Source organism: Eleutherodactylus coqui, chromosome 13, assembly GCF_035609145.1.
Source record: "Eleutherodactylus coqui strain aEleCoq1 chromosome 13, aEleCoq1.hap1, whole genome shotgun sequence".
NCBI lineage: Eukaryota > Metazoa > Chordata > Amphibia > Anura > Eleutherodactylidae > Eleutherodactylus > Eleutherodactylus coqui.
The window spans coordinates 39,569,683-39,592,283 of NC_089849.1; the positions used below are offsets into that span (position 1 = coordinate 39,569,683).

Consider the following 22,601-nt stretch of genomic DNA (forward strand, 5'->3'; position numbering starts at 1 on the left):
TTCTATTCAGGTAGAGAAATCTCACAGTCAATCAAGGTGTTCAAATTATGTGATGGTTTTATGCACTCCACCCTGAAAGCACACTAATATGACAAACAACCCAAGGGTGAGAGGACCAGCGGCTAAAGTGATGCACGTTAATTAATAATGTTAATTGATAAACGCTATAAGCAGTGGCAATCACTTGGCAAGATACTTTATGTCTGGAAAAAAAACCATTAACATTTGGGTATGCCACACCCTTGGAATCTGGTATATAAAGAATAAAGGCTGTGCAGATATTACTCTTTCCATAGAAGCTGCTTTTTTTTCATCTGGAAAGAGTGTCCTTTTGCTTGAACAAGATGTCATATTCTTTTAGACAGTCATCATCTCACCAAACCTCATCCTATTCTCAAGGTGGAGGCTATGGTGGTGGAGCAGGCTATGGAGGAGGTGCTGGTGGTAACTTTAGTGGTGGATCAGCTAGCTATGGCTTTAGTGGAGGTGCTGCTGCTGGTGGTGCTGCTGGTTTTGGTGGAAGCCAAGCTGGTGGAGCAGCTGGATTTGGTGGAGGCTTTGGTGGTGGTGCCGGAGGTGGTTTTGAAGGACAGCATGGTGACAGCATTTTCTCTGGAAATGAGAAACAAACCATGCAGAATCTTAATGACCGCTTGGCCAGTTATCTGGAGAAAGTCCGTGCCTTGGAAGAGGCCAATGCTGACCTTGAACGTAAGATTAAGGAATGGTATGAAAAGCAAAGGTCTGGTGGTGCTTCCGGAGAAAAAGGGAAAGACTACTCCAAGTATTATGCTACCATTGATGACCTCAAGAACCAGGTAAGCTTTACAAACAGCTAGAAATGTATCAGTCAGTGTATAAGTGGATGTAAGAATGGTAAATGGGACATCTGAGTTCTGTAGGTTGATACCCCTTTGTCTTATCATTGTCTTATCATTGTGTTATCATCTCATTTATATAGGGCGATGTTGACTCAATAGAAATCTGGGCAGACGTTGTCTAGGGTGCACATATTTTAATGTTACATTTGCCAATGTTATATTTTCTATTATTCAAGCATATTTAACTAAAGTAACACTAGAAATGTCTTCGGTTAAACATAGATGATGTGTTATGTCCAATGAAATTGCAGCAATAATTGTTTATTCCTTGCAGATTGTTACAGTCACCAGTGACAACGCAAGCCTAGTCTTGCAAATTGATAATTCCAGGCTTGCCGCCGATGACTTCAAGATGAAGTAAGTGGTACAAATACTAGTCTAGTTTATGCCTTGCCAATTACAGACCTTTGAAGTCAATAGTGCCTACGCTAACTACAACCTATCCAATTTTTGGCATAAGTTTTCGAGCCGACAATGTTCATAATCCCATTGTATGTTTTGACAGGTATGAGAATGAGCTGGCTCTCCGCAAGAGTGTAGAGGCCGATACCAATGGCCTCCGCAAAGTCCTGGATGATTTGACCTTGTCCAAGTCTGATTTGGAAGGCCAATTTGAGAGTCTCACTGAAGAGATTGCTCTTCTCAAGAAGAACCATGAAGATGTAAGTTGTGGACAAAGAACACAAACTGTGAACATTTTATAGTATGTGAACTACTTAATAAAGAGGATTATAAAAAAAAAAAAACTTTTTATTTCTCCCTAGGAGATTAAGGGATCCCAAGGAGCAGCTGTGGGTGAAGTCAGTGTCGAAATGAATGCTGCACCAGGTAACGATCTAACGAAGATATTGAATGATATGCGAGATCAGTATGAAGCTATGGCTGAGAAGAACCGTAAGGATGCTGAAGATCGGTTCAATAAGATGGTAAGACTCCTTTTTACGTATTGCGGTGAATCCTTTTTCTTATGGTACCACTTAGGTGGCAATAGGTGTTGCAAAGACAAGGACATGGACCTCACTACAGGAGTTGCTTGGGGTGCTGGACAGCATATGTGACTTTGGGTCATGAAATGTTTAAGACTGTCCTCCTAGAAAAGGACAAAATAACTTCTAGATACATTTCTATAGTTGATATACAATATTATTGGTAGTGCAACGTCGGACTGATTGCTAAAACTGTATATTTTGTCTCAAGAGTGAAGGTCTGAAGAATGAAATATCTACTGGAGCAGAACAAATGCAGACCAACAAGAGTGAATCATCTGACCTGAAGAAGACACTTCAAGCTTTGGAGATTGAGCTTCAGTCACTACGTGCTATGGTAAGTGTCTTTTAAAATTTTCAGGTGACCCTAATTCCTCATAACCTAATGTTATGGGAATAACTCATATTCCAGAAGATTTCACAGGTTTTCTCCAGATTGGTTATAATGAGAAGCTTCGTGCATGAATATATGTATTTGAACTCATGGATGTTTTCCGTGAGCCCCCAATACTCTTCTGGTATATTTAAAGGAAGTACAATACAAATATACTGAATATGACAGACCAATTACATGCATGCCCCCAACATCATAACAACTCATGATTGGCCTAGTATTTAATGACGCTAATGATTAACATATGTTTACGCCCCAGGTGTATGTCGCTATGTGAACACGTAATTGCTATATACCAAAGTAGTATAGACTTTATTAATATTCCAATCTGGACCGAAAGTATGCAGTCAGAGATAAAAAGTTCCTCCCCCTGCTGGCTAGTTCTGGGAACCGTATGTGGGAGCTTCAATTTCTACTTGCACAACACAGGGTATAATATTGAGCTTGTTAACCATTTAACTGCTAGCTAGTTCCTATGAAGGTGGATATATATATATATATATATATATATATATATATATTTACACATATATATGTATATATATTTGTTTGCCTAGTCTGATTTAGGAAACACATCTATATTATTATTACTACAACACTCAGCTGTAATTTGAAGCCTAATGCAAATGTGAATCAGCCCCCACCATCTACCATGTGCCATTTATAATACTGGTCTCTTATGTGGCCATATGGACATTGGGACCGTGAAAACACCAGAGTCTTGGTATGACTGCTGTCTCTGTACTCCTATAGCTATGCATCTAGTCATACAGGAGATATTAGGCTGCAGATGCCCATCATCTGAAATGCAAGACCAAAAGAAAAGTTCTAAATATGTATATCTGGTGATTTATGGTGATGTCTTCTCATTTGCAGAAAAAATCCCTGGAAGACACATTGGCAGAGACCGAAGGCCGTTACTGCATGCAGATTTCCCAACTGCAGGCAAAAATTATTGCCGTTGAAGAGCAGTTGGAACAGCTTAGAGTCGATATAGAGTGCCAGACTGAGGAATTCGAACAACTCATGGACATCAAGACCAGACTGGAATCAGAGATAGAGACATACCGTAAACTTCTGGAGGGAGAAAGGTAAGTTTGCCTATTAGTGGTAAGGGGGTTTTCCTGGCAGCGCCTGCTGCCACTGCTCGGAAGACTGCTCCAAACCCTGTGTAGGTGCTGGTGCTTGTAATTGCAGGTGTAATTTCCTTTATTTGGAGCTGCCTGGAAAACCCCTTTAAGCGTTTTATGTGCTTGGTTGGATGATACTAATGTACTAATAATAATTGTGTGTCGACAATTGCAGTAGTTCAGGACAAAGCAGCAGTTCAGGACAAAGCAGCTCAAAACCAGCAACAACACAAGAAAGGAAACCTGCAAGTACTGGGAGTGGTTCAGGATCCGGCACAGGTAATCATTGCCCTTGCTTAATCAAAATCCATAGCTTAAATATTGAATCACACATACTGGGGGGCAAAAATGTGTCTCGATAGCCAGATGCATCACACAGGCCTCTGTCATGCAGCTTCTGACTCCCCAACCCCAAAATGAATGTGCAGGCACTTTCCTGATAGAGTGAGGGACCAGAAAGAGACAAATATGTAGAATTCTAAACAGAGTCAAGGGCATTGCTAGGGTATTGGCACTGTGGCACTTGGAACCTGTGTATGCATCGGCCTTGCCACCACAAAATTCGCCTTGTTGTGCTGCCTAAATGTCTTCACTTTACCGGCACACTCCTTACAAACTTTCCATCTTGCTGCTATATTTTACTGTGTCGTAATGCTGCAAAAATAGTGCCGCACAGATAGTGTCCCCTAAATAGAGCAAACAGAGTGCAATAGTGCTCCACATAATAATGCCTCCTTTGTGCCTCACACAGTAATAGTGCCTTCCTTTGTGGCCTGCACAGTATTAATGCCCACTCACTGCAACCTAAGCAGTGCCCTCTTTGTATCGCATACAGTAATAGTGCCCTCACACAAGGATGATGCTTCCTTAGTGCTCCTCGCACAGTCAGGATGCTCCCTTTAGTTCCTCCACATAGTAATGCCTACTTAGTGGCCCATCACAGTAATGGTGCTCTTTTAATGCCCACCATGATGATCTTTTAGTGCCCCCCAAGTCATGGTGCTCTTTTAGTGCCTCCCCACACATAACGAGTCCCCCTTAAAGTATCAATAAAAGTAATTGCCACCAGGCTCCATTCCCATGTTGACCTGAGCAGCTCATTCAGCAGGTTCTCCCAGCCTGTGCAGTTGGCTTGGCCCAGAGAGGCATTATAACATCACTGCATCCTGCACTTCAGTTCTGTTCTGGCAACATATTGGCTACAGATCAGTTAGGTTTGCAGCTTACAAGACTCTGGAACAGGAAGCTGACGACAGCAAGCATTGAGTGTAGGGTATAGCAGGAAACCATCAGGTCTTGAGGACAAACATACAGTTGAAAGTAGTGCTTGTCTGGGGCAAAAGTGACTTGTGCAAGCAACGCCACTGGTCAGTTGCATAATTTAAAGCTTTGGGGGCCCCAATGAAAAATCTGTAACAGCACCCCTATTTACTACATGCAATACTATTTTCTTGCTATGTGGGAGAGGAGCCTTTGGGCCCCCTAAGGCACCAGGGCTTGGGTGTGACTGCTACCTATGGCTATGCCATTGATTATAGAGGTCTACACTACTGCATAGTCATTGCAATGTACAATATCTTGAAGGTGGGATCACTATGTACTGTTGATGAAATTAGTTTGGAGACAGTCTACAGTTTTGAGCAATTCAGAGGTAATTGGCATCAGTAAGCCTGGGTACTGACCAAAAGTTCTAGGTCTGAACACTATTGACTGGATGTCAAGGATGTAGAGGTGTGGACTCTAGGGTGGGATATGCTTATTTGGTTTTTTTATGGCTCTCAATAAGCAGTTATAGATGTGTCTTCCCTTGTGTGCAAGATGGACCAAAAATAAGTATACAATACGTCTGGTGGAAAACAAAAGTTAAAGGGGTTTTCCAGGCAAATTTTATTGATGACCTATCCTACTTGATTGCTGAGGACCCACCAATCAGGACACCCAGCGATCAGCTGATAGCCCAGCCTGCTGTCAGTGCAGCAGTGCCAGACGTCGTGATCTCGGTTCGAGGCGGAAGCATCATTAATGGCAGCGCCAACTCCTAGTACACTTCCATGTTGGACTTCGATGTTGGAGCCAGGAGTGCCGGAAGTGTAATAGGAGGCTTCAGCTCCCATTGATTTCAATGAGAGTGAAATCCTCTATGATGCTTCTGCCTTCGACCCTGCTTCTGCCTCCGACCCTGATGACGATGTCCAACCCTGTTGCACTTACAGCAGGCCAGGTGATCATCTGATCACTGGGGATCCTGAGGGTCAGGTCCCTGATGATCAACTATTGATGACCTATCAATAGGATTTGCCCAGAAGACCCCTTTTAAGGATGTGTTCATACATTCAGACAAACCATAGGTTAGAGTTACAGCAGAAAATCCACAGCATTTTACATGGCGTAGCGGGGGTGAGGGTGGGGAGAGAGATCTCTGTCACTCTCCCCCCGCTCCCACCTGCTCCCCCCCCCCCCCCCTGCTCGGACGAGAATGCAGTTACTCAAGAAGAGCGAAGCTCGCTCACGTAACTGCCTTATCCGAGCGTGCTCGCTCATCTCTACTGCCCACCCTTATTTTAAATGAGATGGTCTCTTGAAGGCCAAATATCTTGTATAAATTGCCGATAATATAATCCATGGTGAGTTATAATCACGTACATTAATATATATCAATAACCAGTATCTTCAACTTTGACTTCTTTTAGGAGTGAAGCGGTCAACGAATATAAAGAGGATCGTTGAGACTATTGTGGATGGAAAAGTTGTAGACACAAAGATTGTGGAAGAAAAGCAAGAAATGTAAAAATCACCACCCAAGTCAAGAGAGATGATGTCTGCTCAAGCAAAATGGAAGCCTGCTAGGTTTATTTAGGAATCTTTTTGTTTTTAGTATGCTCTACTTCTTCTTTTATGGGACAGCGTTAGACTGGGAGGTACATAAGGAGGGTCAAGCTATAATGTTGTAAAGTGTCATAGACAGGAAAGGAACATCATTTACCATCCTGTACCGCCTCTTAATGTATGCTTATGTAATTGACTCATTCCCATAATGCTGCAGCAATCCGACTCTGCCCGGTGTTCTCTATGTGTCCAATGTATTTTCTTTTGCTTTGCACAATTTAGAAAGTAAATGCTTTTCTGATGCAAGTTATACCAGATCTTGTGGCGTCACTCATTCCCTCGTCAAACTAGACTATAGTAAAACACTAGAGATGAGCGAACACGTTCGGCCCCGCCCCTTTTTCGCCCGAACACCGAACCTTGCGAACACTTCAGTGTTCGGGCGAAAAAGTTCGGGGGCCGCCGTGGCAGCGCGGGGGGGTTCGGCGGGGAGTGGGGGGGAGAGGGAGAGAGAGAGGGCTCCCCCCTGTTCCCCGCTACTGCCGCCCGCGCCGCCGCGCATCTCCCCGCCCCCCGGCGGCACCCGGACACTTACGCGCGAACACTGCAGTGTTCGGCAAAGCGGGTGTCCGGGTGCGGATGTGTCCGTAACGGACACGTTCGCTCATCTCTATAAAACACGCGAGCAAATATTGCCTAGAATTAGGGCAAATGGTCTACCAGGTTGGAGCTGTTGTCAAGCAAACTCTGCCACCTGTTGGTGGTATTGGAAGGTGTATAACTAGGACACAAACAGCTGGTATTACAATGTAATAACCTTAAGCCGACTATCTAACAGATCCCGGGAAACAGTTGGCCTAGTTCTACTGGAGGGGGTCACAAGAATTGGTCAAGTTGGGCTTTTACCTGTCCTTTCCTCTTGGCTCCAGTAGTGCTTTGCAGACGTCTTATATAATCCACTCTGGGTCAAAATACATTGCATCTTTGGCCAAACTGATCATGTATAGTATTTGAGGAGTGACGGGGGAGAAGATGGCTTATCATGGACCTGCAAGTTAAATTATAAATAGAAATTAATTAGTTTAGTGGGTTTTATTAACATTCTGGCTAGGAGACCTGACAGGTAATTTACAGCAATACCGCTGTAAATCTAAGCCCACATCACTCACTCCTACAATATTAAAAGTCTTTAATGTTTTGATCGCTCACGCACACACCCACCATAAGTGTCTCCTCGGGGCACCAGGAGCTTTTCTGCTCCATTTGTTGGAAACTAACAGTTCACTACCTGCCAAGCACACTACTTATATATTAATCAAGTATGTCATTGCAGTTATTAATTTTCATCTGTTGAATTAAATCTAAAAGTAAAGGATATCTAAGATAAGGTTTATGATGAGCTAAGAATGACTAAGCATTTATTAGACCATAGAAAAATTAAGTTATGCTCCATGGATTCTAAAGAAGGTGCCTGAAGACTCAGCCAGGGCAATAGTCAAGGTGCAGCCACATATCTAATGTAAGTGAGTGCATCTTAAGGCTGGACAAGTGTCCTTTAGGTCAGCATTCAATCCTTAAGCCCCATTTACATGGGACGATTGTCGGGCAAACTATGCCCGACACTTGTCCCTGTGTGTCCTCGCTCCCGTGCTGCAGCACAGGAGCGAGCATCACTGGCTCTCTGACAGAGCGGCCAGTGGGGGCCAGGATGGCTGGAGGAGATTTCACTCCGCGCTCTCCCCCACCCCTCTCCATTCACTTAACACAGCGGCCGTTCAGTACTGAACGGCTGACGTTTACACTGAACGATCATCATTCAGGAATTTATGCAGCCTAAACGATGAACGATGAGTGTAAAAAGCAGCGTTTACTAAACACCCGATGTTATGTGAATGGAGAGGGACGGGGAAGGGCAAGGAGAGAAATCGCCTCCAGCCGCCCCGCTGTGAGCCAACGATACTCGCTTCTGTGCAACAGCACGGGAACGAGTACATGCGGGGACGAGTGTCAGGCATTGTTTGCCCGACAGTCGTCCCTTGTAAAAGCGGCTTTAGCATCCAAACCACCAATCTCCAGTCACACGGTGTCAAACGATCTTAATCTAGTGTTTTATGACCATTACCAGCCCAGTAGAACTATAAATATTTGTGGCCATAGGGTATTTTCATGTGGGCCACATCACTGCTATATTGTAATCATCTCTTGGTCCCTATCTAATATGTTTAGGCCATGTCGTTCAAACAGGAGAGTAGCTGGTGGGGCATGTGCCCCAAGTGTAGGGTACAAGTGGGGGCACCAAAAAGATGTTCTGCCTTTGTTGGGTTATTCCAATACAGGGAAATGACAGAAAACTAAGGCCTCTTGTCCACGGCAAAAATGGACCGGTAAGTATATTGTATTTTTTGGCCTCATGTCTGTGGGCCCGGTGAAATACCCTGCAGGATTCTGCATGGGGAAACCGTGCAGGCCGGTGGACATGAGGCCTTTATCTTTGGGTGGATGAAATAAAGCCTCGCTCTGACGCTGGCTCTTGCAGAGGCCCTACCCTACTACCGTATGACCTGCCTTGTTTTGCAAATAGGCACCTCCCAAGTTCACAATGCTAAACCTCATTCTAAGACTCTTTAGGGATTATTTTAATCCCGGCATAAGATCTATAGGTACACTATCTATGTGGAAGACTTCTAAACATTGCATTTGTCCTAGTAGACCTTAACAGTGCACAAACAAAATTCTAAGTTCTACCTCCTACCAGTTTCAAAAATAAGAGCATATGAATGATGTAGAAGGGGGTCTTCTATCTAGCAGACCTCTTCTGTCCATACATTCATTTGAATGGTCATCATTTAATTATTGCAATGGTCACCATGTATTACATATTCCTTTTTTTACTTCTGGAGGTGAACTGCATGATCAGATAGGGCTTTACCTTGCGATGACAACTAAGACAATGCCTCTAAAGAATACACTAGCGAATTACATTATTAGCAATCCCCTCCTATGCTTCGATGACCCAAGACTATCTTTATGAGTAGCAGAAATTTCAATAACAGACAAGAGCAGCTGCAAGGAGCTCAAATTCCCTGCAGCTGACCACCAGCAGTTTATCATACCATATTCTGTGGGCAGAGAGGCTGTATACTGGAGATGGTGTCACAAGAACTGTCATGGGGTATTTCATTTCACTGCAGAAGCTCTCTTCTCTTGAACCCAAATCATGAAGGATTCAGCTTCCGATGATATCAGTTTACAATTGTATATTGTATTATAAATGTGATTGTACCCAGTAAGAGAAACCAAGTAATCTTGTAGATATGATACCTTTTAATGGCTAACAAAAATATGTGATGTTAATGCAAGCTTTCAGACTTACAAGATTACTTGTTTTCTCCTGCTGGGAACAATCACACTTTGCTCTACTGGCTAACACCGGACCAAACTTTTTTTCATTGTATTTTAAATCTATTCCTTCAGTCGATCTTCGTTCTTCTGTAAAACACTCATATATGGAAATGTTCTCTATATGTATTCTGATCTACACTTCCATGTACTCCACCCTCAAAAAATACTTGACAAACAACCTAAGGGTGAGAAGACCAGCGGGAAGAGTGATGTAAGCTGATTAATAATGATAATTGATCTAAGCAGAGGCAATAACTTGGCAAGCAACTCTTGTGTTTGAAGGAGAAAACATTAATATTCAAGTGCGACACACCCTTTGAATCTGATATATATATATAAAGCATAGAAACTGTGCAGATATCACTCTTTCCACAGGAGCTGCTTTATTTCATCTGGAGAGGGTGTCCTTTTGCTTGAACAACATGTCTTATTCTTATAAGCAATCATCATCTCACCAAGTTTCATCCTCTAGCTCCCGGGGATATGGTGGAGGGGCAAGTGCTGGTTTTGGTGGTGGAGCAGGCTATGGAGGAGGCGCTGCATTTGGTGGTGCTGGTGGTTTTGGAGGTAGTGCTGGTGGTTATGGTGGTGGTGCCGGTGGTTATGGTGGTGGTGCTGGAGGTTATGTCAATGAGTCTTCAAGCTATGGCTATAGTGCAAATGCTGGTGGTGCTGCCTTTGGAGGAGGACATGCTGGTGGAGCAGCTGGTTTTGGAGGAGGCTTTGGCGGTGGTGCCGGAGGTGGTTTTGGAGGACAGCATGGTGACAGCATTTTCTCTGGGAATGAGAAGCAAACCATGCAGAATCTTAATGACCGCTTGGCCAGTTATCTGGAGAAAGTCCGTGCCTTGGAAGAGGCCAATGCTGACCTTGAACGTAAGATTAAGGAATGGTATGAAAAGCAAAGGCCCGGTAGCACCACTGGAGAAGGTGGCAAAGACTACTCCCACTATTATAAGACAATTGAGGAATTAAAAAGTCAGGTAAGTTTAATTCAAAAAGAATAATTCTACTGTGTAATTAACTTCATGTGTGCTTTACCCTTTAAAAAAACAGCATGCCGAAGAGTAAATGTGTAGATTTTATGACAGTGACTAAAATAAGCATAAAAATATAATACATAGCCAGAGTTATTTTTAACTGGGTGCTAGGTGGGGCAATTAAATGCGCACCTCAGATGGTAACCAAGCAATTAATTATGGAGGCTCAGTTATTAGCCCTGGTTACACTGCTGCCTTGCATCACCAGGGTCGTTGGTTCAAATCTAACCAGGTCAACATTAGTTTGTATATATTTTTTCATGTGCTCTTACTTCACATACATACTAAAAACCCAACTGGCCTCCTGTGATATTTGCTGCTATTTATGTCTGCTTGAATTCATAAAGATTATAAGCCCATCTGGGAACGAAGACTGATGTAAGTGATTACTTTGATGTGTACGGTGGTGCAGAATATGTTCTTGCTTTGACAATTAAAATGCTTCACTGGCCATAAAATGTGATCATGATTCTGCATGTAACAAACCTATAAACCTGAGATGGATTCGTAGAAGATGGATCAACTTGATGAACATTGTGATGATACAAATATTAATTTCCCATGATAGGACAATCCAATTATGCTAGGTGGTATCTTCCAATGTGTGTTAATGATATAGTGTTCAATAGCCATGTTAAAAAAAAAATAGCATCCAAAAAGGTCATGGAAAGACAGGGAAGAAATATTAATGACTATCCCTTTTGTTCTTGCAGATTATTCAAGCTACCAATGACAATGCTGCCATTGTCCTGCAAATTGACAATGCCAGGCTTGCTGCTGATGACTTCAAGTTGAAGTGAGTTTGCTCATAAATACTCTTACACCATAACTTGCCATCATATTTAATAGTCAAAGTGCTAACAGGTTATTTTAAATTACAAATTTATTAATTCATTGGGTCCACCAAGCCCATAACTGATGTGACACTCATAGGCTCTGAAAAGCTAAGACATGAGATCCTGATGTGAGATAAGTGGTGTTCTGAGACCTGCTACCATTGCGAAGACCCTACCAAAGAATTCCCTAATATCTCGGCTTCCTAGACCCTATGACTATGGCATGGGATAGCAGAATCATTAATCGTAGCCACACCTGAATGATCTTGTAGTGTAGGCTTTGCTTTAATTAGGTTGACACCAAGTTGATTAAGGGTTACAGACTGTAGACCTTTGCAGTGAATATATTATATTACAATGACTAATTATACTGTGACCGATTGATGGACGTGTTCTGATACTGTTAGCACATCAAAAGCCCAAATAGTCATCTGATATAACTAGAATCAAATGATCAAGCATAAAACCATGTAATATCCTAATGATGAGATCCTTGAACACCTTGAGGAAGGGAGAGGAAAAGAAAGGGAGACAATACCTTTAAATGTATATCAGAGGGTCTAGTACTGGGGACTGTATGGATGCATAAAGCGTAACCTCATTGCAAGAACCAATGTGACCACCTTCTGTCACACAATGAACAATGTCATTCCTAAGGCTCTGTTTATCTTGTCAGGTATGAGAATGAGCTGGCTCTCCGCCAGAGCGTAGAGGCCGATACCAATGGCCTCCGCAGAGTCCTGGATGAGCTGACCATGAACAAGTCAGATTTGGAATCTCAGGCTGAAAGCCTCACTGAAGAGATCCTTCTTCTGAAGAAGAACCATGATGATGTAAGTTGTGAAAGAAAATCACACGAACATTTTATTGTATGCGACCCACTTAATATAGACATTTACGAGAAATATTTTTTTTCTCCCTAGGAAATTAAGGGATCCCAAGGAACAGCTTTGGGTCAAGTCAGCGTTGAAATGAATGCTGCACCAGGTAACGATCTAACAAAGAGGCTGAATGACATGAGAGAACAATATGAAGCCATGGCTGAGAAGAACCGCAAGGATGCTGAAGATCGGTTCAATAAGATGGTAAGTTTTTTGTAGATTGTATGACTAGTCTACAGATTATTGTAAAGCCTACTATATTTGGTAGATTGGACAAATTATGCACTATGTTGGAAACATCAGCATAGATTGTGATTCCCTGTGGAGAGCCAAATTCTATTGTGCAAGCCTTGTAGTCACTTAACTTGCATTAGTTCTTAAGGCAAGAACGAGGATCTTCCCTTTGCCTTATTCTTGCAAACAACTCTACTCAAATATTAACTTGTTAGAGTTCATATCATCTGCAATAACCTTATGTACCTTCGGTTATCAGTACTACAGTATGGCATTCAACGTTTCCTACGCTAGTAGGTAGTATGCTTGGTTTATAGTCAAGGTGCATATGATTGATATTATATGGTGAGTGCCACGACCAATGGGAAAGCTAGAGGAGATATAACAATAAAATGATCTATTTTCTCTCAAGAGTGAAGGTTTGAAGAAAGAGATATCGACTGGAGTAACCCAAGTTCAGAGCAATAAGAGTGAATCATCTGACCTAAGGAAGACACTTCAAGCTTTGGAGATCGAGCTTCAATCTCAACTTGCCATGGTGAGTTTCCTGCTTTTTTTCTGTACATATCCCCAACTTTATTTGTTCCTTCTAAACATTTTGTATAATTAATTCTTATAAAACAAGCTGAAAATGAACATAATTAGCTCTTGAATGGTTACATTTTCTTGTTTGCAGAAAAAATCGCTGGAAGAAACTTTGGCGGAGACAGAAGGACGTTATTGCATGCAGATTGCCCAACTGCAGGCACAAATTACCTCAATTGAAGAGCAGCTATCACAGCTTAGGTCAGACATGGAGTGCCAGACTGCAGAATATGAGGATCTGATGGACGTTAAGTCCAGGTTGGAAGCAGAGATTGAGACATACCGCAAGCTTCTGGATGGAGAAAGGTAAGAACGATCATTAGTATAAAACTTTTTATATGCTTGGTTTGGTAGTACTAATGTGCTAATAATAATTGTCCTTTAACTGTAGTGGCAGCAGCTCCAGCACAACATCAAAATCTGCGTCTAGCACAACCACGGTTACTGGATCTGGCAGTGGTTCAGGATCCGGCAGAGGTAATTATCAAAGCTTACCAAAACTCTTGCTATATATATATAGAATGATGTATCTCACAAGTGAAAACTCTCCGAGGAGCTTCCTTACCATAAAATGCAACCAGATCAAAGATTTTATTCCCCCAGACCCACATAAAAGGCCTCTCACCCAGCCAATCGGTATCCTGTTCCAGGGGTATAGCTAAAGGCTCATGGGCCCGGGTACAAAAGTGTATCTTGGGGCTCCCCAACTTCTCTTAACCTCTTAACGCAGAGGTGTAACTTGAATCTCCTGGCCCCCAATGCAAAACCTGTAACAGGGCCCCCAACTATAATGCTTTATTCATAGTACTGGGCTCCCTATATGGAGAAGAGAGGCCTTATGGGCTCCCTAAGGCTTCTGGGCCCAGGTACAACCGCGTTCCCTGCTTCTCCTATAGTTACGCCAGTGCCCTGCTCTATACTCACAAGAGGCAAAAACACCCCACAACAGCCTGTCTGCAGATAGCTTTATATTCTTTCTATAGAGAAAAATCTGGTGATTGCTTATAGCCTTCATCATTTTGCAAGTTCAGATGAAAGGCTGGAGCTTGACTCATAGGGAAGTCACCTCCTAAGATTGGGTGCCGGCGCGGGTGAGCGGTGAGTTGCGGGAGTGAGCAGGAGGAGAGAGGGAGAGAGAGATCTCCCCTCCGCCCCCCCTCGCTCTCCCCCGCTGCTCCCCGCCCCCGCCGGCACCCGAATCTTTTCTTCCGAGCGGGCAGGTACTTGCTAAGGACAATGCTCGCTCGAGTAATTGCCCTTAGCGAGTATGCTTGCTCATCTCTACACACCAGTAATCCTCACCCTGATGTTCCACAGCTATTGCAAAACTAGAACTCTCATCATGCCTAGATAGTTGCTGACTGAATCCTAATATAGAAAATAAGGTGAAAAGGCAATGATTGATTTTATATGCTACTTTTGTCTTTTTTAGGTCCCGTAAGGACAAGAAGGGTGAAACAAATTATTGAAAAGGTAGAGAATGGAGTGGTTGTGGGCACAGAGACTGTGGAAGTAGAACAGCCAATGTAAAGACCCTGCCAATCCGGACAGAGATGATGTTTATTCAAGCAAAATGGAAACCTGCTGGGTTCACTTACATTTTAAATATTCTCCACTCTTTCCTTTTTCTTTGCGTTCTTCCTGTAGCTGTATGATGTTTGTAAAAGAGTCTTAAACCACATTCGATCGCATAATGCTGCAACATCTCCTGTGGTTTGTGGTCTGTCCATCATTATAAGTACATATTGGACATTTTTGCTTTTGCTTTGCATAACCTATGAAATAAAGATTTTCTGAAGCAATTTATACATGATCACTTTTCTTTGATGGTACCTGTATGGTTTGAATGGGCTTACGGTAGATATGATGAGACTTAATACTTAGCATCTCAGCAGCCAAAAATGGCCCTGTTGGGAACACTGCTCTATTCAAGGTGGAGGATGCAAACAGTTGAGAATGGCTGGGCTACGTTGTTTTGAAGAGTATCGAAGCCTGCTTGGTTGTTTCTGAAAGTCCCGACCACCTCTGTAAGTCCTGACCACCCAATGTATACAATTGGGATGGAGGCAGTTGGGCCACAACTTGAGATAGGTACAAGTCACAGATATTGGACTTGAACCTATCAAACGTTTATGGCATATTCTGTGGATATGCTATAGAAGTCAAGATGTGAATACCATCGGGGTTGTAGCTGTAAAGGGTTCAGAGGTAGCAGTAGCATACAAACACAAGTGCCTGAATGGGGCAGAGAGGGATCTCTGCCACATAAGAGAGCCCAAGTATTATAACATATCTAAGGTAGGGCCCGTTGACAGATTTTGCACCGGGGCCCAGGAACTTCAAGTCCCACGTCTGAAGGTGAGCCACAGAATGGTCAACATGGTGTAATGTGTATAGATAATCTTGGATTTAGCTAAAGGTCCCTTTTAGGGGTGTAACTTCAATGTATAAGTTATCTTTTATGGGCCTCTCATGTCCATACACTCTCTGTAGTACGATATCTTCATTTCCTATGGAAAAGATCCTGTTTATAAACAATTCTACACACATATGCCCAAATCTATGTAGACTTTACTTTGTAAAAATAACTTGGCTCCAAAAGAATAAATGTTGCCTCCAAAGTCAAGTGCCATTTACATGGTTACCTAATACATAAAGGTTCTGCTCTAGAGTCTTAAAACATAAGACCTTCTCCACCTACCCTATCTGATGACCATTCATTGATTCTATCCAGCCTTCAAAAAGTGGAGACGTGACCACAAATGCATGCAGCTCTTCAGCTCTATTAAAGGGGAGTTCCTGGGAAATACTTTTGATGACCTATCCTCAGGATCGGTCAACAATAGTTGATTGGCTTGAGTCCGCTGCTTGGAACCCCGGTGAATCAGCTGATTGGGTGATTGCTGTCAGTGCCCCAACATACAGGGCATGGAGCTTTAGTAGATTGCTCTGACCTATGTGTAGTGGACAGCGCTGATAATTGCAGACACAGCTCTAATTAAAATCAATGAGAGATGTGACTGCAATTACAAGTGCCGGCCACTATACAGGGGTCAGCGCTAACTGCTTCCACTCTATACCCTGTATGTTGTGGTGCGGAAAGCTGATCGGCCAGGGAACCCAGCCTATCAACTATTGATGACCTATCCTGAGGATATAAAAACCTTTTAACTCCTTCCGACATTTGACACACATGTACATCATCAGTGGGAAGGAGTCCCAGCACAATGACGTACATGTATGTCATGGTGAATGTGAGGGCAGAGGAGCTGTGTGTACAAGATCATTATGGCAGGCTGCCCTTCCTTGACAGATGAACTTCCTCTGTAATGGCAAAGATTGATGACAACATCGATTCAGGCCATTTAACCACTTAACGACTGCGAATACACCTTTTGACGGCCTGCGGCGTCGGGGGATGTATGGAGGGGAATCGCACGGTGATCTCCCTGCATACATCGTTGGTGATGGATGTTTCTTACAGCCGATACCTGGTAGCAACAGCTCCGATAAGCCGTGTGGCCAATCATCGCTGTTAACCCTTTAAATGCCGCTGTCGATTCTGATAGCTGCATTTTAATTCCCCGAACAGTTCGGGGGTTTCATACGGCCCCCCATGATGGAATCGCAGGGAGCCATGTGGGTGTCATGGCAGTCGGGGCCTTCTGAAAGGCGCCAGGGCTGTCATGGCAGAATACCTATCAAGCCATGCCCGGGGGTGGCTTGATAGACTGCCTGACTGATCGCAGTATGATGTAATGCTATAGCATTACATCATACTACAGGGGCGATCAAAGCATCACAGGTTGTTGTCCCCTCTGGGGACTAAAACAATAAATAAAAAATAAGATCAATGAAGTTTTACTAATTATTCTTATAAAAGTAATAAAAAGTTTTTAAAAAGTCCTTTTGCCATATTTATAATAAAAGAATGAAAATATTTAAACAAAAATACATATTTGGTATCTCTGCATTTTTAAGAGAAAATATCTCTGCAATTATATCAACCTGCTGACCAAAGCTCACACGTCAATCCTACTACACAGTGAATACCGCAAAAAATACAGCAAAAACTTTTTGAGCCGAAAAACTTTTTGAGCCGACCACCCACAATTGAATTGAAAAGTGGTCTTCTAGGAGGGTGGTCTTCTCAAAGAAGATGACCAGTATGTACAGTTTAATATGGTTGAACTGAAAACTTGTCACATAAAATCAGGTCTGGACAAGGGAGAAGTCTTCTCAAAGAGGTGGTCTTTTGGGGAGGTTTCACAATGCTAGAATTCCTATTTCTCCATGGAACATTGCCTGAAGTCCTTCCTATAGTTCAGCTTTTAGCAATAAGCCTACATCACTCATAATGTTCCTATTAAGTCTCTTTCATACACACCTACGGTATCTGACTCCCTGAGGCACCAGGAGTTATCTCTACTTTTGGCTCATAACAATCATAATTCTGATCCACCAACAATAAATGTATCTACTTGTTGGAAGCCAAGATCTCAGTTTTGTGCCAAGAAAACTAGTTAAAATTCATGCAACATGTCAAAAGAATTATATTAGAGATTTATGCTGGGGTTATATCAGTTTGTTGTTCTGTACTGTAAGTACTATATCGCAATACTTCTTTGAATCTTCATTTATCGCTTACCATATATTATCACTGGTTCTGACGACCTTGGAAATCCGTAAATACTATGCTGAACAGTTTGTACTGTTAGCTCCTATGTTGGCTGATATGTAAGTATTCTTACCTAAATATTGGAGTGCCTTCCCATTGAGTGCTAATATCACAGCTAGATTATAAGAGGGCTAAGGAACTATTGACCAGGTGCCTTCATCACCCAGTGACCTTCACTCCTTTTCAGATACTCCAAGGGGCAACACAAGTGAAAGTTTGAAAAAACGTGTGTACTTTTTTATAGTCATATGGAGATAGAAATAAGCAACTGCCAGGTGACAGTAGGTCATAACATAACATAGTATGTAAGGCTGAAAAAAGACATATGTTCACCTAGTTCAGTCTATTATCCTGTAATGTTGATCCAGAGGCAAAGGCAAAAACAAATATGAGATAGAAGCCAATTTTCCTCATTTTAGGGAAAAATTCCTACCTGATTCCAATTTGTTCATGAGAATGTATCCCTGGATCACCAACCCTTCTAGAGTAATCAGTGACTATAACATGTAATAGTGTTACACTCAAGAAAGGTGTCTAGGCCCCTCTTGTACTCTTTTAGTAAGTTCTCCATCACCACGTCCTCAGGCTGAGAGTTCCATAGTTTCACTACTCTTACAGTAAAGAACCCCCTTCTATTTCGGTGTAGAAACCTTCTTTCCTCTAGATGTGGAGGACGTCCCCCTGTTACAGTCACAGTCCTGGGTATAAACAGGTCATGGGAGAGATCTCTGTATTGTCCCCTGATATATGTATACATAGTTATTCGGTCACCCCTCAGCCGTCTTTTTTCTAAACTAAGTAACCTCAATTTTGATAACGTCTCTGGGTATCGTAGTCCGCCCATTCCATTTATTACTTTAGTCGCCTGCCTTTGTACCCGCTCAAGCTCTGATATGTCCTTCTTGAGTTCCGGTGCCCAAAACTGTACACAATATTCTATGTGTGGTCTGACCAGTGACTTGTAAAGAGTAAGAACAATGTTCTCATCAAGTGCCTCTGTACCTCTTTTGATGCACCACATAATCCTATTTGCCTTAGTAACAGATGCCTAACACTGGCTGCTCCAGTTATGTTTGCAGTTAGCGGGGTTTTCCGGTTGTAAACTATTGATGGCCTATGCTAAGGATAGGCCATCAATAATAGATTGGCTGAGGTCCGTTGACCATGACCCCTGCAAATTAGCGGTTCGCACTGATGTACTGAAATAAATTCTGCAGGAAGCGAACAGCTCTGTTCTTACTAAAGTGGTAGGCTTGGTATTGCAGGCCGGGTCCGCATTGAAATTAATAGGAACTTTGCCTGCAATACCAAGTCTGTCAAATGGGAACCAAGCTGTCTGCTTCCTGTAGTTTTAAATAATCTGCAAATATTGATATTTTACTGTACAATCCTTCTACCAAGTCATTAATAAATGCACTCTTTGTCAAATAAAATAAAGCACCTAGATAAAGCTGTCGTTTTTCTGCAAAACCCGGCATGCAGTTACATCTCAGGTGGATATGCAAATTAGAGTTGTGGCGTGATTAGATTAACAGTCTTGCCACCTGAGGCCCTAAAAGTGGTTCCCCCTTGGCCTATAAAAGGCTCTCAGAGGCTCCTTGTGTGCAGTTACCTTTTCTTCCGCTTGTGTAGAGCTTGTTGACCACTAGACTCCTCTACAACCCAATCAAATAGATTTCGCCTAGTTAACAGAGTTTGAGAGGGGTGCATTATTGGAATGAGAGAAGCTGGTCATATCAATGAATGGTCCATCACCTGGGCCATTCTGACCAGACTGTTGGGAGGTGTTCGGACCAGTGGATGCAAGAGGGCACACAAGGGCACATGCTCAGGACGCCCTTGAAAGAACAACAGTAGAGAGGATCATCTAATCGTCCGACAAACATGAGAAGCTCCAACTGTTTTCTTGTCCGCCATCCAGAGACAGCTGGCACCATCATTACCGGACCCAACATCTGTTGGAACCATTTCCAGGCTTTGCTTGGCTGAAAGACATTTGGTCGCATGGTGCCCATTACGTGTATTGCCTTTGACACCCACCATCGCCTGTTGTGAACAACAAAACTGGACTGCTACAGAGTGAAACCGGGTTGTCTTCAGCAATGAATCCAGGCTTAGTTTGGACATTGACGATGGCCGTGTTCATGTCTGGAGACCTCGGGGTGAGCACCTCAATCCTGCCTTTGCTGTGGAGCGGCACACTGCCCCCACTGCTGGTGTGATAGTCCGGGGAAAAAGGGCATTGAAATACGACAGTCGGTTACCCCTAGTAGTACTATAAGGGACAATGATAGCTCAGCAATATGCTCAGCACATCCAGCAGCCACATGTGTTTATATGTTTTCTCTCATTGTAGGGCTTCCAAAAGGCATTTTCCAACAGGATAATGCTTGCCCACTTACAAGTATGTCACAGGAATGCCTCCACAACATTGCCACACTTTCTTGGCTGCTCAGTCGCCAGATTTATCACCAATAGAACATGTATGGGATGATCTGCCTATGATCTAGAGGCTCGGTTACAACAAATGTAGGCCGACATGCCGCAGAATACCATAGGGAACCTGTATGTCTCCATGCCCGCCCGTGTCACATCTTGTTTCCAAGCTAAAGGCAGCCCAATTATTTTGTTTTTGGACATTTCACTGAGTAGATTTTAAAAAATGTCAGCCCCTCCACTGGCCCAAGGACCCAACAGGCCCACAAGGAATTTTACCAGTGGGCTGAATGGCCAATATTCGTTTTCTCCTATTCCTAACCATTTTATTCCTGTAAGGTTGGTTTAACTGACGGTTGAAATTCAACATACTGAACCTTACCCCTACAGCAGACCAGATGTCTTGTAACAGTGGGGTTATCTCAGAATGCATTTTTCTTGGGTCCTGCTAATGTTAACGTTACCAATGTTTGTATCTAAGCTCGTCATGCAGCCTCCACCCACCACTGATCCAATCCTGGCAAATAACCTAAGGGGGCAAACAAGGCATTTGGGCTTGACTAGAGTAACAAACGGGTGTAGATGTGAATGGTGCAGCAGTCACTCTAGGACAATAAAGCCTGGAAGTGTCCAACATAAGAAGACACCAGTACAATATTATACAGTAAGTCACACATGGTTGGTAAGGCCCTGGTAAAGATATTGCACTAGGACCCAGGAGCTTCAAGATACAATTTTGGTAATATAGATAAGATGGACAGACTAGGAAGAAAGAAAGATGTAAGAGAGAATGGAGAACTTGGAATGCAGGTTACCAGAGGAAAAAGAGGAGGCCATGAAGGAGGAGGTGATTAGGGACCAGTGGGGTAACATGATTACGCTGCGGGACCTGGAATCATTATTGGGGAGGCTCAATTTCACTTGTCGGATAATGCCTATAGGAAGGGTTTTTGTAGGAGGTTGGAATCCGCTGCGTCAGGCATAAAATCATCCTATCATTTTATTCATTTGGGAGTACAACACAAAGCAGACCTGAGAATGTGGTTGTCTTTTTTGGAGTGGTATAATGGAAGGTCAATGATAGTAACATAGTATGTTAGGCTGAAAGAAGACAATGTCCATCTAGGTCAGCCTGTTTCCACCCCCTTGTTGATCCAGAGGAAGGCAAAAAACCCTAATGAGGCAGAGGCCAATTTAGCCCATTTGAGGGAAAAAAAATTCCTTCCCGCCTCAATAATGGCAGCCAAAATAATTCCTGGATCAACGTTCTGAAGGAGGTCAAGAGGGGTGTCCTTAAGGAGAGCACCCAGGGGGTGTGTGGAGACACCTGGGGGGAAGTGGGTCAGGGGATGACATTATCTCTCCCTAAGGAGAGCACCCAGAAGCGATGCTCTTCTCAATCATTGTTTTACAAACTTGGTAAAAGCTCATACTTTAATTTGAAGGAATGCTGCCATCCAATAGGTGGCACTGCAGAGGTATTATTCCATCTTCCTTGTTTGCTGGTCTGAAGGAGATATTTCACATTCCTTGTCACTGGACTGATTATTTACTGTTATGGTCACCCCTCCATGCTATTTATCTAAATGCTATTGATTCCAACATGTCTGTGCCCTCTTACCCTCTGTTTCTGGTATTTATCTAGTGCAAATTAAGTTCACCATCTTCATACTCTCCCATGTGATCATGTGTATTTATTAAATACATCATTACATTTGTTCCATTATGCCTGAGGAAGGACTCTGAGAGGTTTGAAAGCTTGCTGTATCATCATGTATTTTTGTTAGCTATTAAGAGGTATCATATCTACAAGATTACTTGGTTTCTCTTACTGAGAACAATCACATTTTGCTCTACTGGCTAACACCGTACCAAACCATTTTTTTTTTGTTTTACCTCATAAGAAAAAGATACCCATCTGCAGACAGCTGTTTCTAGTGTTTGCTCCTCATTAGTGCAAAGCAAGATACTGTTTAGCTGGGTGAGATGCCTTTGATAAGCATCTGGGGGAATAAAATTTATCCTTGTGGAAAGTCCCAAGTTGGCGTAGGGGGTTTTGTATAGGCCATGCAATGCTCCCTCGGAACAAGGAAGTAAATAGGGGATGGAAAATTACCACCACAGCACCACCTTTTGGAAGGTGACTTCCCTATTGGTCAAAGCGACCCTTTGGTCCTGAACAAACTAAAATGGCCGCACCACTACTCTGACTGCCAAACATAAGGCCCATGGGCCAAATCCGGCCCGCCACTTGAGTTTATGGTTCCCATGAAATCTGCTGCATGTAAAAAC

The 22,601-nt window shown here is 42.9% G+C and overlaps 2 protein-coding genes across 3 annotated transcripts; both read left to right on the forward strand.

The window, feature by feature from the left end:
- Window positions 1-273: 273 nt before the first annotated feature.
- LOC136588426 (keratin-3, type I cytoskeletal 51 kDa-like) lies at window positions 274-6,527 on the forward strand. 2 transcript variants are annotated; one of them, XM_066587620.1, is made up of 8 exons: window positions 274-818; window positions 1,156-1,238; window positions 1,387-1,543; window positions 1,646-1,807; window positions 2,079-2,204; window positions 3,138-3,352; window positions 3,567-3,670; window positions 6,082-6,527. In XM_066587620.1, the coding sequence occupies exons 1-8, from the start codon at window positions 345-347 to the stop codon at window positions 6,177-6,179; spliced, it is 1,419 nt and encodes a 472-aa protein (XP_066443717.1). In that variant the 5' UTR covers window positions 274-344; the 3' UTR covers window positions 6,180-6,527. The 2 variants fall into 2 exon arrangements, with proteins under 2 accessions (XP_066443717.1, XP_066443718.1); XM_066587621.1 differs by having other exon boundaries at window positions 3,585-3,670.
- A 3,437-nt stretch (window positions 6,528-9,964) lies between these two features.
- LOC136588425 (keratin-3, type I cytoskeletal 51 kDa-like) lies at window positions 9,965-15,001 on the forward strand. Its single transcript, XM_066587619.1, has 8 exons — window positions 9,965-10,602; window positions 11,373-11,455; window positions 12,172-12,328; window positions 12,419-12,580; window positions 13,023-13,148; window positions 13,287-13,501; window positions 13,587-13,672; window positions 14,628-15,001. Exons 1-8 carry the CDS (start codon window positions 10,042-10,044, stop codon window positions 14,723-14,725), a joined length of 1,488 nt encoding a protein of 495 aa, XP_066443716.1. The 5' UTR covers window positions 9,965-10,041; the 3' UTR covers window positions 14,726-15,001.
- Window positions 15,002-22,601: the final 7,600 nt, after the last annotated feature.